The sequence below is a fragment of the Miscanthus floridulus genome, chromosome 16, assembly GCF_019320115.1.
Source record: "Miscanthus floridulus cultivar M001 chromosome 16, ASM1932011v1, whole genome shotgun sequence".
Lineage (NCBI taxonomy): Eukaryota > Viridiplantae > Streptophyta > Magnoliopsida > Poales > Poaceae > Miscanthus > Miscanthus floridulus.
In genome coordinates, this window is record NC_089595.1 from 15,541,842 (window position 1) to 15,559,727 (window position 17,886).

At 41.5% G+C, this 17,886-nt stretch overlaps 1 protein-coding gene across 1 annotated transcript; it reads right to left on the reverse strand.

The window, feature by feature from the left end:
• Nucleotides 1-102: 102 nt before the first annotated feature.
• On the reverse strand, nucleotides 103-3,286 carry LOC136512140 (uncharacterized). The gene is made up of 4 exons (XM_066506129.1): nucleotides 3,130-3,286; nucleotides 2,274-2,371; nucleotides 1,097-1,311; nucleotides 103-591 (listed from the first exon to the last, which is right to left on the reverse strand). Exons 2-4 carry the CDS (start codon nucleotides 2,364-2,366, stop codon nucleotides 312-314), a joined length of 588 nt encoding a protein of 195 aa, XP_066362226.1. The 5' UTR covers nucleotides 2,367-2,371; nucleotides 3,130-3,286; the 3' UTR covers nucleotides 103-311.
• Between the last annotated feature and the right edge of the window lie 14,600 nt (nucleotides 3,287-17,886).

Sequence of the window (17,886 nt, forward strand, 5' to 3'; positions counted from 1 at the left end):
CGGCCCCTCCAGTATAGTGCCATTCAGACATCGAAACTCTGATATTTGGAACAAGTTTCCAGAATTAGTCACAGAAAAAAGAAGAGCGGTATAGCACGAGGATAAGTTCACCAAGGGAAGTTAGCAAACCAATTGTACTGAGAAACTGTTTATGATCACACTGAAACCTGAAAATGCAGAATAACCACCAGCCTTATGCAAGACTTCCCAACTTATATACAAATTTACGAGAGCTACAGGGACTTTGTTGATGACATAATATAGTTAAGTGACACTAATCATAGAACCATGACAAGCATGACTGCATAGGCTCAGACCTTTGAACCATCGACTTCAGCAGCGTAAACCTGGCCATATTCACCCTTGTTGTCATCCTCATCCAGGTAGTCAGCCCTTGCATTGAGGGCCAGCATCTGGCAAACAAGCCAGAAGAGAGCAGCGTCAAGGGCAAGGAAAGCAGCACCACCAAACAGGCCGGTCTTTGCAGTAGGGCACTGGTAATTCATGTCGTGGTGGATGTTCTTGCTTCGGTGAAGTCCCTCGGTGACAGTTGCCCACAACAACATTGCAAAAGCCAGGGCTGAGACAAGCCTGATTTCACATAAAGGGGACAGAATCAACAATGTGCATCTTTGTTACTACAAAGAGACTAAAGTGCAGAAAATAGCATGGTGCACATGTACTCATTCAAAAATAGTTATACAATGGCATTAATGGAAACAAAATATTGAGCTCATATGCCAAAATTCTAAATCATCAGTGCAAAAAAATCATGATACAAGATTTAAGCATGATTATTAGCACTGATTAATGCGATAACCGATAAAAATAATTAGTTCTTTGTGATCTTCTTGACGGGGAAATTCTACATTATTAGGATTGATTAACAATACAGAACAAATTAAAAGATTTCAGGGTCCAGGAAAGAGGACAATTCTAGAATGCAAAACTTAGATGGGTCAGTTTGCAGCTCAATATCCCAAATGGTAGGAGGGCCTGACAAGTTAACCACATAATAAAAGAAAACATAAGAATACAAGGCATATTGTTTCCAGAGCACAGGGACTCTTAGTCATATAGCTGAAAGGATACTCACTCAGCAACAACAAAGAACACTGTCAAGCTGGTGCTTTGAAACAGTGCTCCACGAGGAACTGACTTGCCCGAGTATGGAAAAAAGATAGCAACATGGCCCACAATGGCAGCTACCACAAGTGCCACAATGGACAGGCTTCCCATTGCAAGAGTTGGATCACTTGGAAACTTGCAGATGACGACATCCTTTCCTGGGATAGGAGTCCCAGAAGCAGGCTGCAACAAAGACGGTATAAATTTACAAGCATGTTTATAAAAAACCATAGCAACTATATTGGTTGAAAGATAGAAGACAGTAAGCATAAGCTATGAGCTGTGCCATAATTTTATGACTTTTTGCCTATAGTGCTACCGTGGTTCCAACGCAAAACTTGAGGCTGAAGAAAAACTAGTGCAACGAGAACCAAGAAAGAGGAATCACCTGCAGCTATTCACATGGCGATTTCTCTATTTTGTTTCTCCTTGCATAAATTTATACTAAGAAGATGAAATAGGGGCTCTTTACCCCCATTTTCATCTTTCTTAATACAAAGATATGCAGCTATCCTGCGTGTTTGTGTTCCAGAAAAAAAATCTTTGTTCACAGCTTAAAACTGTGCATGATGATAGATGTTTGCGTGCTCTATCCATCCATATTTTTATATGCTACTGTGCAGTTGGTAGCACGGTAGCACCAGATATGTTCTCAAAGTAAACTAGATGCAATACAGTCCTTATGTGTGGACTGAGAAATCGCAGTAACTGTTATTAGTAGCAATTATGATAAAGTACAAGTACCAAGGTTGTGGAAAAATTTGTGTCTCATTTATGTTTCTCCTTGCACAACTTTTTGTTCAACTTAAAATTTTGCATGACGATAGATGCCTGCGTGCTATATCCATCCATATCTTTGGATGATTTTTTTTCACATTTACAGGTGTCACCGTGCGTTGGTAGCACTGGATATATTCTCAAAGTAATCAAGATACAGTATAACCGTGATGTCCGGACTGGGAAATTTCAGTAAATGTTATTAATAGCATCTATGATATAGTACTATGAATAAGGCTATTAAGATGACTTGCTCACAGTTCAGTAGCGAGAAATCTGCCTAAACTTGCGCTAAATTGATCATCCTTGACAAGGAAAAGGAAAAGCATAACGATCAGTGCTCATATAACAGGAAGAAAAGGGCAGACCTTTTTGTTTTCCGCAATGACGCCAAGCACGAACGCCAGAATCCCAAAGAACGCGACGATGAGAGAAATCCGTAGCGACGCAGACAGAGCCATTGTTCCTGCACGACAAGCAAACGGCCCACTGGGATCATCAAACCAAATGCTTAAGTAATTGAATACAGACAAAATGTCACAACAGCGTGCCAGCAACAACGCATTGGAAACTCCTCCCCTACAGGTTACTTACTAGGTAATTTCTGACGAAACAAGTGTTTTGTTTATTTTTATGGTGACTGGGCACGTCTCTGTCCTATCGACAGACTGTCCTATCGACAGACTGCGGCACTCACAAGGTGAGAACTTTATGAAATTGACAAGTTTCTTGTATCGGTTTCCTCTACGGACAGTGATAGAAGGTATCCCCTTTCAGAACGGTGATTGAGCCAGGAATTAAATTGGGGAAATGCAACCGACGGATCGATTCAATCTATTCACTCCCAGCAATAAGTCAACTACACTAGTGAAAAGTAACTCCCGGATGAACCATCATCAGGTCATGACTCATGACCCATTGACCCTAGAGGACAAGCAGATTCAGTTTCCATCTCCAACCTGGAAGATAAACCAGGGGAAGGGGAATCCACAGGACAGGTTCAGTCCAGTTGAGACCCCCACAATTGAGGACGCAGCTGCTCCTCCAAACAAATTCGCACCAGACTGGGCGGACTGGAGTAAGAAAAATCGAAGATTTGGACGTGAACCGATTGCTAGAAGAAAGATCCTACGGAGGAAGAGAAAACACGGAAGACATCGGCGGCCCATCTCAGGTAGGTGGCTAGATCCTTGCGGACGAGGTGGCGGAGGGAAGGAAGAGTACCTGGACGTTGGTAGGTGCGCCCGCTGGGGAGGTCCTCGCCTCGCCGCCGGCGCCTCCGGAGTGGGAGCGGCGGAACGAGGAAGATTGGTTGGGCGGGGATGCAAATGCAGAGGAACGGGCGCACGGCCAAGATGGTTAGATAGTTGTTATTAATATTTTTTTTGTGTGTGATATTTTTTTTGTGTGTATAAGTTTCGTGTGGCTATTTTCGACTTTTTTCCATGGGGAGGGGAGATAGTGATAGACTAGAGAGAGCGCGCGCGCGCGCGTATATCGCTTGCGTCTTGTTTCTACTATCATTTTGACTTTGAAGATTTGTGCCCGATCGATCGGCTGATAAACCATGACTGAAAGTCTTGTTAATTGATTTATTATGAGAAAAAAATATGGTTTGTTAGCTGAAAAAATAGGCTTATAAGCCAAGCGAACAGGGCGTTTATTATTTTTTCTGTTTGCGAATTCAAAGATTCGATATTGATTGAGGGGGAAGTATTTTCTTTTCATGAAAAATAGAGCCTATTATATGAGTTAAATGAAAATTGTAGCATTCAAAGTGTTTTCCACTCCTTTCTACAAGACGTAATTCGCTCTTTTTTTTAGAAATAAAATAATTTCAAGTTTAATCAACTCTATATAAAAATACTAACATTTATGATATTCAATAAGCATAATTAGATTAATAATGAAATATATACTTTATAATAAATCTATTAGGAGACGTGAGGTATGGTGTTTTTTTGAGATAGAGGAAGTAACTGAGAACGCGGACGTACTAGGTGGTCGCGGTGGACAACCATTAAAGACTAAGGCTCACTTTGGAAGCAAGGAGGAGCAACACCCGGGGATGGAAAATCCGCCACTAAGAACTAATATGATAATTAAAATAATATCCCCATTGATTACCCACCGAGGGAAAAATCCGAGATCCTGTAGAGATTGGACTTTCTAAATTAGGCCTAAAGGGTGAAATTAAGGGGTTATTTGGTTCTCTAGCTGCTTCTCAGAGAACCTTGCTCGGCTAGAATATGAGAAGAGTTGGTTGGTAGACAAGCTTGTCTTGAGCCTTGTCATGGCAAGGATGTTCTTTGCTACCACAGGAGAGCCAATCCAGCTCGCCAAGGCTGGCAAGGCAAGGCAAAGCTTGCCTAGGAACCAAACTGACCTAACTGTGTGAAAGAATTACACTCTAGTCAGATATTGTAGATAGCCACCGCATTATATGTCTGTCTAGGTGCACTGACTATCAGTTATCTTTTGCGAACTGAGGTTGGGTTCTTCGTGGTGGAACAAGTCCATCTAAATTCAAGTCCTCAACTCAAAGTGGATGCTCGTATGTTTCTAAATTTATTTAGATTTAACTGGTGTTGTTCATGCAGTAGTGAGCAATGTGCCCGTGGTAATTCATGAGATTCATCGATTCAGTCTTTAGAAATGCTCATATAGGAATAGGATGTGTATTAATAGGGGTGAGTGTGTGTATGTGTTTGTATTGTGATTTCAAAAAGAAAATCACTTATATTTTAGGAAAAAAGTAGAAGATAGTAGTAAATGGAGGAGCTTCTTCTACCTTTCAACTAAGATAAAAGAGAGGGTGTTAACAAGAGTTCAACTAAGATAAAAGGGAGGGTAAGTTTGGTAGAGCTTCATCTCCTAATTGTTGAGCTTCACTCTTTGTTTCTTTTTTTGTGTGAATTATACTAGTACATATGCTTAACTCGCACGCACACTCATTCCTATGAACACACGTATGTAAACCCTACCCTTACCCCTATCCCTATGAGCACATCCAGAAGATTGTGCCAGCACATCTTAAGATTGACGAAGTTACCACATACGCCTCGCTGACGACGGAGACAGCCGCCTACCACTGAAAGCACAACACCGTTAAATTTTGGAACAAATCCAGAAAATACGAGCATCCATGCCAAGTCGATGACTTAAACCTAGGTGGACAGGTTCCACCACAAGGAACCTAGTAACCAACTGAGGGCTCAGTTCGCACTCTTTGATTCTTTGGTTGAGTGATTCTAGTGGGGGTGCAGGTAAGAAATGTTTCTAGAGTGATTCTGGTGGCTGATTTAACGAGGAGCGGTGAAAAACGAGTTTTTTTAGCTCCTAAGTAAGAGTGTAAATGGAGAAGTGATTATAACAGTCCCATCAAAAAAAATTATTACATTTTAACCATTTGGCATATGACTTCACCATATTCGCTCCGAAGAAGTTGGGACTCTACTAAACTGGACTTAATAAAAAGCTCCCAAACACACGTACTCTTCGTTGCTAGAGAGGGAACAAACAAAACCTGATATTTTATTTCAAAACACTGAAAGCCCTCTTGGGTTTGGTCAATGCCTTCATTAACCCTCCATGCCAGCCACCCGTCGTGCTGTTTGAAAGTTGAAACTCGTTTGTCAAATGTGCGTCAGTTTCTCTCTTTCCAAACGTTCAGTTGATATAAATAACCATACAATAATTGAATGATTTTCTTCTTCTTGTAAAATAAATTCTCCTGATCTTTCATATATATATATATATATATATATATATATATATATATATATATATATATATATATATAACAAAAAGGATACAGATCATCTATAGCACTAGAGAGGAATTGAAAGTCACTGAGACGAGTGCAGCTCCGAAGCGCCTCGCTCCTTGCGTGTGAATAATGCACCCATCCATGTAATTGAACTTCTTTTTGTTTTAATAAAATTCCTGTAGGGGCTGAGGCCCCTCCAGTTCCATAAAAAAAATATAATGCACCCATCCATATGCATGAGCGCAAGTTGACTAGCGTAAGACTGTCTCCAACGGTCCGAACCCATATACAGAACACATTCTTGGTTTAGGTCGTGCACAGGAGAAAGGTCGGGGCACCCAACACTTCACGTTTCCAACAACGGACGCAAAAGTCCAAGCGTCGCCCGCTCCTCGCCTGGCAGCGCCCCGCCGCGGGCCCGCCTCGCCGTCGTCCGAGGAGGAGCTTGAGGAAGAAGGGAGTGGCTGCCGGTGAGATCTGGACCAACCCCACGGCGAGCTCGTCCTCCAGCCCAACCGCGCGGCCCCTGCCCCTACTGCCGCCAGCCAAGAAGAGGAGGAAGAGAGGAGCGCAAGGCCTCGCCGTCGTTGTCCGCGGGCCGCTGGACCTCCTCCGTGGTTGTCCCCGGCGGTGGATGTGTCGACGGGGCGCCGGTGGATGACGTGACGACGGCGGCGGTGGCTTCCAGGTGAGGGACGCTGAAGGAGAGGTCCGCCACGACTGTAGCGGCGACTGCGCCGCGCGCTCCCCTACACCGGTCCCCGCGCGGGGGCGAGAATTAGCCGACCCCGGCGGCTAAGGGGCGTCGACAGCGCAGGACGACGCGAATCCCGCGCGAGGAGGGGTTGGCGACCATGGGGCGCCGAAAATCGGCCCCCACGAGCGGCGACGTAGGAAGCCCGCCCGTGGAGGAAGCAGTCGCAGGCGGCGGCGGCGTCCGTGCCGCACGCAGCTCTGGGCGCGCTCCCGCGCAGGGGCGTGGAGGGGAGGGGGGAGCAGCAAGGGGAGAGGAGGAGGAAGAGAGGAGCGCACGGCCTCGCCGTCGTCGTCTGCGTACCCGGAGATTTGCGTCGTGGAGAGAGACGACGCTTATTTGCATTGCGATTCGCCTGCTACGCAAAATGGGTGGTCTGTTTGCGTCGTCCGTTGGAGCATGTTTTTTTCACCGAAAACACTGTAGATGACGTATTTTGAGTTTGCGTCTCGTTTTGCCAAGTCTGTTGGAGACAGTCTAACAGCGTTGCATTGGCTGTCCTCTTCTGTTTGCAACTTTGCATGCGTTGCTCGCGGTCTACTCATTCTTGCAGCAGGCCCGTAGATTAGCAGAGCAAGCTGTGCAACTCTTCAGGGCCTCTAAACTTTAAAGGCCTCCAAAATACTAATTAACAATGATTGATTAATTATTGGATAGAAGAAATAAAATGCAATATTATAACATAGGTCTTAGATTATCGATTAGCTAATTGGACCAGAAGGGAGGTATGGCCCTGCTTGCAGACGACGTTGGTGTCCGGTGCAGGCCTCCGGCCGCATGCATGCGCATCGATCGGCATCGCTGAATCTGAATGGCCACCAGCTAGCAGAAACGGCCGTGGATATGATGCCGACCACACCGGTCGGCGACTTAACTCCAAAACGTCTATCTCACGCTGAAAGAGCAGCGAGTTACAGATATTATTCCCCTTTCTTTTCCTTCTATAATCCCTTTCTTTTCAGTTTTCGATTCCATGTACAATGATACAATATGTCTTTGTTTATGTACGTGAGTACGTCATTGGTCTATGATTATGGTTGCATTACTTCTTCACACTGAACTGAATCCGGCGGGACATATAATTTTTTACCATCATAAAAAACACCACCATAACATGTGTCACTAACGCATGAGTCACTGACATGGTATTCTATATACCACTCCCATCATAATGATGGTAAATATGTAAATCTTCCATTCTCGGGCCGGACATGCTTGACAAAATTTTCAGTTTTATATTCGTGTGTTTTATCTTTGCAGGCACAAGATCTGAAATAGTGAATAATTGAAAATCTAAATCTAAATGGATAGCCGTAACATGCATGGTGAATGGTGACTTGGTGGGTAGTAATAAGGTTTGGCTGCTTCTCACTTAGCATCGTACTCTCTTCATTCCAAATTATAAGACGTTTTGAATTTTTTACATACATAGCTTTTGCTATGCACTTAAGGTCTGTTTGGTTGAGCTGTGGCTATAGAGAAAAGCCGTTGTAGGCTGTGAGCTATGGAAAAGCTACTGTGAGCTAGTGGTGAAAAAATTGAAAGCTGTTTGATTGAAACAAGTACTACCTTTGTCCCCAAAAGGATGTAACTATGAGTTACATATCAGTTAAAGCGACTCACATTTGAACAAATTTCTAATAAATAATATTAATATTTATGGCTCCAAATCAATTTATTATGAAAATTCATTTCATAACTAATTTAATGATATTTATTTTATATTATAAATATCTATATTTTTTATCTATAATTGGTCAAATTTGATATACTAAACGCGATACTATTCCAAAATTACATTCTTTTAGGAACGGATGAAGTATAAAATATACCTTCTATCTTTATCTCTTTTTATAATTAGGACCACACAGTCTCTAGACAACAATAGTAGCAGGACACTTACTGAAAGATGGATATCCAGGTGCTTATCCATTGCACGAATGGAATACGTGTTTTCGACATCAAAAGACAAGCCTATAAGAACTATGCACTACTACAATATTGTCGCCGATAACGATTTTTCCGCTAGCTTGCTTCGAGGACATTGTTTTGCATGGCCATACCGACACTTCACCTTTTATTATCCTACATCCCAGGTGATTTGGCTTGGTCTATATTAACTCTATTTCCTCATGCAATCCCTGAATAATAGTACAACGAGTGCATCCATTGCGCACTATGTCAGATCATTCAATGGACTGGCCTATTATCTGGTCACGCGCGGTGGTCGTTCGCTTCACTGAAAAGACAGGCTGAAAAATGTAATTGAACCGTCTAATTTATAAGAGCATAAGTACAATAATAATCATCGAAGCGATCAAACTATCATACTTAGCCCATATAAATCCAGTAGTCCGATGAAATCACGAAGGATCTCAAACCAACCAACATACAAGTCAAGATTGTACATGATTCAACATAACAAGTCACATGTTACATCACACATTCATAAATAGTTCACAAGTATCTCACTTACATCGGAGTTCACATAGTTATTACAAACCAAGTTCAAATAGTGAAAGCAAAGTAGTTTGACATCAACATCACACTTAGTTCAAATATATAACAGTACCACGATCATTTCCAGTAAAAACATAACAGCGAGGATAACTTAGGAGTACCATGCCCCATGGTTTAGTCCTCATCCACGGCAGGATGAAGGCAGTTTTTACAATACCCATGATACATCATATCATCTGGAACAAAAGGAAATAAACCCTGAGTACGAGAATATACTTAGCTAGACTTACCCATCGTAAACTAGAAATAATATGACACAAAAGAGTATGCAAGGCTTTACCGGTGGAGTTAGCTTGACAACATTTTACATAAAAGTTTAAGTAACATAACTTGAAGATTTAATATCTTTAACATCAAATTGAATACCTATTTAATTAAGCATCTCTAGATTAGCACCTGTACTAAAGCAATCACGTGATTAAACTAACAAGCATTAGTAACCACATCCGGTGTATTAATTTGAGTATCATTATAACCATCAAGTTCTATCAATTAATGCTACGTTGACACTGCTCAGTCAAGTTCTCACCATCTGGGAGAGACGGCGACTCGAATCGATTCCAACCAGCTGGGGAGTTATTCCTAACACAAACACATACTTCCCCCGTTGGGGTCGCGTCGAGTCACCTTTGGTACAGTTCAGGTACAGTCGTGGGTCCGATCAGCGCCACACCCTCAGGGATACTACCAGTCTGCCAGGAAGTTCAGGCCTAGCCTGTCCTCGGACTCACACCACTGGCTCTCCGTACACCCTTACTTCCTCTAGTGTGCGCACTTTCACTTATTGGGTCTCGACCTAAGTTGAGCTACTCGGCTTCACGGTCAGAACGGCTTATCCGATCAACTAAGTGCTAGGCATGCGTTCAACATGACATGAGGACGTACAGCGAATCGGTCCTTAACCGACACAGACAGGGATAAATAGGTACCCAGACCCACATGCCTTGTTGCTTCTCTATCACAATCCCACCTGGTCTTCTTTTATTCATCAACACATGGTTATTTTCATGATAGAAATTATAGCCAACCATGACCAGATATCTTCCTATATCTTGTGCAGGTGACAGGAAATCACCCGACTTCTACCGGACTAAGCATGGATAAGCATATATTCGATCCTAGACCTACGTAGGATTCAAGATATATTTGTCTAGATAAGAAAAGTATATGCAGCAAGTGGTTCCAATCAACCCCTAGTACTTAATGCATCAACGTAAAAGGACTCAAGTTGATATTTAGAAAACATAGGAGGTTAAGAATGCTACGGAGCTTGACTTTCAAAAATGAGGAAGGTTGGTGATCAGGACACTCAGGAAAATCTTCTACGTTGACTCCTCCTTCCTCCTAAACCTCCTGTTCCTAGGCTGCCTACTGCTCCTCCTGACGCTCGGGTTCGAACTCGAGTAGTGTCACTCCTTCCGGAAAACCTATTGCATGCATATGCACAAATGAGTATCATGAATGCATAAGAGATGAGATGACCTAATGAAGTGTATACGCATGAGCATGGTTATCCGCAAGATGTATGATAAGTTTAACATTCGTTGACCAAGTAGATGTATAACTTTCTTCTAGTCGATCTTTACTGAGTAGGTGCATATCTCTTCTATAGTACAAGAAACATACACTCATTAAGTTTTAGTAACCTAAGGTAAAATTATTCATCATCAGTAAGAGGCTTAGAACCTGCAGCTAACAACTAATCTTAATTAGCCTAAGCACCTACACAAGTATCACATAAGACAAACAATTACAATTTGACTTAGTTATTTCCTGGACTGTAAACAGCAGCTACTTATTTTGGCCATATCTGGAGTTCTACTCATCCAAATACTATGATCTTGAACTTTCTAGAAAGATTATAAAACTGCCTACAACTTTCTTATAGTCATCTAAAGATGATTCAATGGCCATCAAGGTCAAACAAATCAATTTCTTATATCTATCCAGAAATTTTAGAGAATAAGCATTTCTGAAGACCAACTTCCAACAGCTATAACTCTCAAACCATTTAGCCTATTGCCATGACAATTTGACACAAGTAAGATAAGTAAGTTATCTACAACTTTGTTATTGACAAGATTCACAACTAACATCATTTTACCCATGCAATTTACTTAACAACAGAAACTATCCAAAATAGTCACTATAATTGAATTATAGAGCAATTAATATTTCACTGCATACAAGCAATCAAATCTGGGCACAACCAATGGTACCAACAGTTCATAGACATCACATACACTTTAGAAAACATAATGGTCAAGCCCAAATAAATTATTTAAATACATTTATTAATTTATTTGGACACTAAGGTGAAATAAGGAACATATCAAAAGTGCACAGTAAATTCTGAGAAAATTACAGTAGCCTACATATGATTCCAAAAGTCTACTGTACAAATTTCATGCCATTTGGATAAGTATCACATGCTGTGTGGAGCTAGTGGAGCTGCTGGTGGTGATGATGTTGATTGAGACACGATCCAAGAGGATGAGGTGTGAGTGTTGGTCTTTCTTATTTTCTTCTCTTTTTGGTGCTTTATGCCAAAGGGGGAGAAAATTAGAGGGGTCAATAACTTTTTCAACGCCATGGAGGTTGCTGCAGCTAGAGTTATGTTCATATCCATTTAGAGTAGTCTTTGTTAGGTGAGAGTTTTAGAGTCTATTAGAAACTCTATTTATGTAATAATGCTACTTAAGTACTTTATATATGTGTGGGATATGGACATATATTAATCTATGCTGTCCTTTATGATACAATTATGCTAGAATGTATATCTTTATATGTGAAAGAATCTAGGCCCCTAGTTAGGTTTCGGTGATTAATGACAATACGTGATTACTGTGACTAACATGTGTTTTACAGAGGCAATTAAGTTAGGTCACGGTAATAGAGATCGATTGGGTAATCATGGTGATCATGCCCCTATGATGGAAATCGTTTCGGTTTTCAAAGGATGGACGACAAGGTTAAGGATGGACTAGTTCTAAGTGTCGTTTGGTGTTGAAGAGACACTTAGAGTAGTTTAGGACTTTGTTTTTCCTTTGACCGTACTATTAAGGGGGGTATGGATGGGTAGCTTGACCTAGGTGAGTCTAGTGAGTTAGGTGTGGTGCACACTTGCTAAACCTAGCACTAGGTAGCTCCTAAATAGCCCTTAGATCTATTGGAGCAAACTTCATTCATGTATGATCGAGAGTTGGAAGTGAATGGAGGGTCAAATACTAACCGGACGCTGGCTCTGGTGTGACCGGATGCTAACTCAGGGTCCGGTCAGTTCATTTGATCAAGGTGAAATCGTCTGGTGCGACCAGACGCTGAGAGGTGAAGTGACCGGACGCTGAGTCCTAGCGTCTGGTCGACTCTAGTAAGGTTCTAGAGAGGGAAAATCACGACCGGACGCTGTCCAGCGTCCGGTCACCACTTGATCACTGGAGTTCGGGGTGAACTGACCGGAGCGTCCAGTCAACATGATCAGAGCGTCCGGTCACTTCGTAGAGATACATAACGGTTTGTTTTTCAGCCGGTGTTATAAATACTTCCTCCATTCGTGTGTGGGGGCACTTTTTGCTCATTCCAACAGCTGAGAAACACCTTTGAGAGTGCCAAAAAGAGCAAGATCCTAGTGAGGTGATTGAGATTTAAGAATCCCAAAGAGAGCCCTCATTAGTGAGATCAAGAGTAGCAAAGTGTGCATCCACCCTTCTCATTAGGCTTGTCATGGTCAAGTGAGAGTTCATGCTTGTTACTCTTGGTGATCACCATCACCTAGATGGCTTAGTGGTGATTGGGAGCTTGGTGATCATCCGGTGGAGCTTGTGGATGACCCAACTCAAGTTGTGAGCGGTTGTGGGTGATTCACCACGACGGAGTATTGAAGAATCAATCCGTAGAGAGCACTTGATCCTTGCATGGATCAAGGGGAGCTACACCCTTGCGCAGGTGCTCCAACGAGGACTAGTGGAGAGTGGTGACTCTCCGATACCTCTGCAAAACATCGACGCGTTCCTCCTTCTCTCTTTACTTTGAGTAATTCAATTCTTGTCATTTACATTCATAGAATTGACATGCTAAAGTAGGATTGGAACATAGGTTGCTAAACTTTTGTGTGTTAGATCAATAGAAACACTTTCTAGGCACAAGAGGTTAATTGGGCTAACCATAGAGTTTAATTATTACAAAGAAAATTAGAATTAGCCCAATTCACCCCCCCCCCTCTTGGGCATCTTGATCCTTTTAATTGGTATCAGAGCCTCATGCTCACGTATTTAGGCTTAACTGCCTAAAGAAAGATGTCTCATAGGGATGGACCTCCTCCTATCTTTAAGGGGGGTGATTTTCCATATTGGAAAATTCACATGGAGGTGTACTTAGAAGCTCTAGATGTTGGAATACTTAGAGCCGCCTCACAAGGCTTACCAAAACCTCGGGATACTACACACCTACAAGGCGATGAGGTGAATTACAAGAAATGGAATACAAAGGCTTGAAACACCATCTTTAGAGGTCTTTGTAAAGATGTGTTTAACCAGGTGAGGAACCACAAAGACGCCCATGCACAATGGTTGGATGTTTGTGCGCTCCATGAGGGAACAAAGAGTGAGCGTGAGGAACGCTATCATCTTGTCATGAAAAAGCTTAATTCTTTTGAGATGCTTCCTAAAGAATGTGCTAATGAGATATACTCACGTTTGAATATTCTTGTAGAGGAAGTCAATGGGCTTGGACTCACTCAAATACAACCATCCAATGTTGTAAGAAAGATTTTGAGTGTCCTCCCCATTGACAAATATGGGCATATTGTGACTGTGCTTTATCAAGATGATCTTTCCACCGCTACACCGACATAAATCTTGGGAAAGATCAATGCTCATGAGATATATATGCACATCATGCCACAAGATGGCTCATCCTCTACCAAGAAGAAAGACAAGGACTTAGCATTTAAAGCTAGCCAAGAGAAGGGCAAAGCAAGACTTGAGTATGAGAGCTCAAGTAATGATGAAGTTGATGATGCAAGTCTTGCTCTCATGGTGAGAAAAACCACCAAGATGCTAAAGAAGCTCAACAAGAGTGGCATCAAGTTCGATGGCAAGAAAAAAAAAGTTCTTCACTAGCTCTAGAAGGAAGCCAATCTCCAAGATGGATTGCTACAATTGTAGAGAACTTGATCATCTAGCACATCAATGCACCAAGCCCACAAAAGACAAGTTCAAGAACAAGTACAAGGGCAAGAAAGATGACTCAAGTAATGATGAAGAAGATGAGAAGAAGAAAAACAAGCCATATAAGAAGAGAGATGTCAAGAAGAACTTCCACAAGAAGAAGAAGAGTGGAAAGGCATACATCGTCGGTGATTGGCTCACGGACATTAATTCATCTAGTAGCTCATCCGATGATGATAGTGACAACGAGAAGGTGGCCACCATTGTTATTGACTCTTCATCATCTACACCGCCACCACCACCATCATCCTCTACACACCTATGCCTTATGGCCAAGGGTGAACGCAAGGTATCAAATGATGATGATAGTAGTGGTGATGAACATGCTAGTAATGATGATAGCGATAGTGATGTGATGAATATGAATCACCTTCCTATGATGATCTTGCTAGATTGCTAAAACAATACACTAAGATCATTATAAAGACTAGAGCTAAGAATGAAAAGCTAGAAGCTAAGAATGATTCATTTTTAGCAAAATGTGATATAGCCGAAAAGGCTAGTGTTGAGCTTAGAGAAGCAAATGATGCTATATCATTTAAACTCAAGGAGCTCAAATCTTCTAAAAAATAGCTTAAAGATAAACATAATAAACTTGAGGGGATGCACAAAGAGTTCATCACTAGCCACAACAAGCTAAAAGAAGAATACACTACTCTTAAGATTAATCATGATAATCTTATCATTGCTTAAGAATTTCTATCCCATGAGCCACATGATGCTACTAACAATGTTGTTAAGATTGATATAGCTATATCATGTGATGATTTGATCATTAAGAGCATTGAGCAAAGTTCTAGTAGCAAGGGCAAGCAAGTGGTTGAGGCCGATGATTATAATAAGTTTGTCAAGCTCAAGAATGACAATGAAAAGCTCAAGAAAGATCTTGAAGAGATCAAAAGCCGCAACACTATTGTGCTAGAAACTCTTAATCATGATAGTGATTTGACTCTTGAAAATGAGAAGCTCAAGAAAGAGAAAAATAATGATGCTCTCAAGGAAGAGAACAAGAAGCTCAAGTTAGAGAAAGAGCATCTCAAGATTGGTTTGAGCAAGTTCACAAGAGGCAAGCATCTTCAAAGTGAGCTACTAATGAACGCCATCATAAAGATGGATAGAAGTGGCATTGGGTACTTGGCAAACCAAGAGAAGAAGGCTCAAGCTCAACAACAACACAAATCAAAGCCGAAGCCAAAGAGATGCTTTGAGTGTGGACAAGAAGGTCACTTTGCCCATGAGTGACAAACTCCACCACCACAACTCTTGCCCAAGCATGCTAGACCTTTTGCCTTCAATGCTCATTACATGCTTAGAAAGGATTCTAGTAGGAAGATGAAAGTCATGCTCTTAGGACCTCCCAACAAGAATAGGCCTAAGAAAATTTTAGTAGCAAAGTCACTTGTTGAGAAGGTGAAGGGCCCTCAACAAGTTTGGGTTCCTAAAGCTTGATCTCTTGTGTGTAGGTGAACTACAAGACCGGTGGAAGTCATTGGGTTATTGATAGTGGTTGCACACAACATATGACTAGTGATCCTCGTATGTTCACCTCACTAGATGAAGAAGTAGATGGACAGGAAAGAATCACATTTGGAGATAATTCAAAGGGCAAGGTTAAAGGATTGGGCAAAGTGGCAATATCAAATGATCATTCTATCTCAAATGTGCTATATGTTGCTTCATTGAGTTTCAACTTGCTATCCGTTGGACAATTGTGTGATCTTGGCTTTCAATGCTTGTTTACCGAGAAGAAAGTTGTTGTATCCAAGAAGGATGATGATCAAGTGATATTTAAAGGATTTAGATATAACAACCTATATCTAGTGGACTTCACCTCTGAAGATGCTAACTTAAAGACATGCCTATTCACCAAAACAATACTTGGGTGGCTATGGTATAGAAGACTTGCTCATGTTGGGATGAGCTCACTCAAGAAGCTAATAAAGAATGATTTGGTGAGAGGGTTGAAGGATGTGAAGTTTGAGAAGGACAAGCTTTGTAGTGCATGTCAAGCCGGCAAGCAAGTAGCAAATACTCATCCAACCAAAGCTTTCATGTCAACCACAAGAGTGCTAGAACTCCTTCACATGGACTTATTTGGACCAACAACATACAAAAGTTTGGGAGTAAATCTCTATTGGCTTATGATTGTTGATGACTATTCAAGGTATACATAGGTATTCTTCCTTCATGACAAATCCAAAGTTGCATCTTGCTTCAAGAAGTTTGCCAAGAGAGCACAAAATGAATTTGAAGTGAAGCTCAAAAAGATTAGAAGTGACAATGGGAAGGAATTTGACAATACAAACATTGAAGCCTATTGTGATGAAGTTGGGATCAAGCATGAGGTCTCCGCAACATATACTCCTCAAAAAAATGGTGTAGTTGAGAGAAAGAACCTAACATTGATCACTCTTGCAAGAACAATGTTAGATGAGTACAACACCCCCGAAGCTCTATGGACAGAAGCTATCAACACCGCATGCTATGCATCAAAACACCTATTCCTTCAAAAGTTTCTTGGCAAGACACCTTATGAGTTACTCAATGGGAAGAAGCCAGACGTCTTCTTCTTTAGGGTGTTTGGTTGCAAATGCTACATCTACAAGAAGTGGCAACACTTAGAGAAGTTTCAAAGACGTTGTGATATTGGTTTTCTTGTTGGTTACTCATCAAAGTCTAAAGCATATAGAGTATTTAATCATGCCACCGGCTTGGTTAAAGAAACATATGATGTGGAATTTGATGAATCTAACGGCTCCCAAGGAGCACATGAGAATCTTAATGATGTAGGTGATGAACCAATGAGGGAGGCTATGAAGAACATTCCGGTTGGAGACATCAAGCCTAAAGATGATGAAGATGATGTATAAGTGATTGATCCACCTTCTTCATCTAATGTGCCACAAGATGGTGATAAAGATGGAAGAGTAGAAAATGAAGACACTCATGTCTCCCATGAGCAAATGATGACACAAGCACAAGATGTTGATGCTCCACAACCTCCTCCTCAAGTAGTCAATAGAAGAAACACACCTCTACTACAAGATCATCCATAAGATCTTATCATAGGGAGTCCATCAAAGGGTGTAATGACTCGCTCATAAAAACTCGCTTCATTTATTGCACATCACTCTTGTGTCTCTTTCTTTGAGCCTACTAAGGTAGAAGAAGCTCTTTAAGATCCGGATTGGATAAATGTCATGCATGAAGAGTTGAACAACTTCACCCATAATGAAGTTTGGACTCTTGAAGAGCGACCAAAAGGTGCAAGAGTCATTGGAATAAAGTGGGTGTTCCACAACAAGCAAGATGATCAAGGTGTTGTTGTGAGGAACAAGGCAAGACTAGTTGCAAAGGGGTTCTCTCAAGTTGAAGGTTTGGATTTTGGAGAGACCTTTGCACCGGTTGCAAGACTAGAAGCCATCCATATCCTTCTTGCATATGCATCACATCATGAAATGAAACTTTATCAAATGGATGTATTTTTAAATGGCTTTATTAATGAACTAGTCTATGTTGATCAACCTCCTGGGTTTGAAGACCCTAGATATCCTAATCATGTTTATAGGTTATCCAAGGCATTATATGGGCTTAAGCAAGCCCCAAGAGCTTAGTATGAGCGCCTTTGGGACTTTCTCATTGAGAAGGGCTTCACCATTGAGAAGGTTGACATTACACTATTCATCAAGAAGCTTGATGGACATATATTC

Excerpts from the sequence above, each read along its gene's own strand:
- LOC136512140 (XM_066506129.1), bottom strand. The coding sequence starts at position 2,366 with ATGGCTCTGTCTGCGTCGCTACGGATTTCTCTCATCGTCGCGTTCTTT. Across the intron at positions 1,312-2,273 it reads TCATTGCGGAAAACAAAAAG|CCTGCTTCTGGGACTCCTAT; the intron begins GTCTGCCCTTTT and ends TCTTTGTTGCAG. Across the intron at positions 592-1,096 it reads GTGTTCTTTGTTGTTGCTGA|GCTTGTCTCAGCCCTGGCTT; the intron begins GTGAGTATCCTT and ends ATGTGAAATCAG.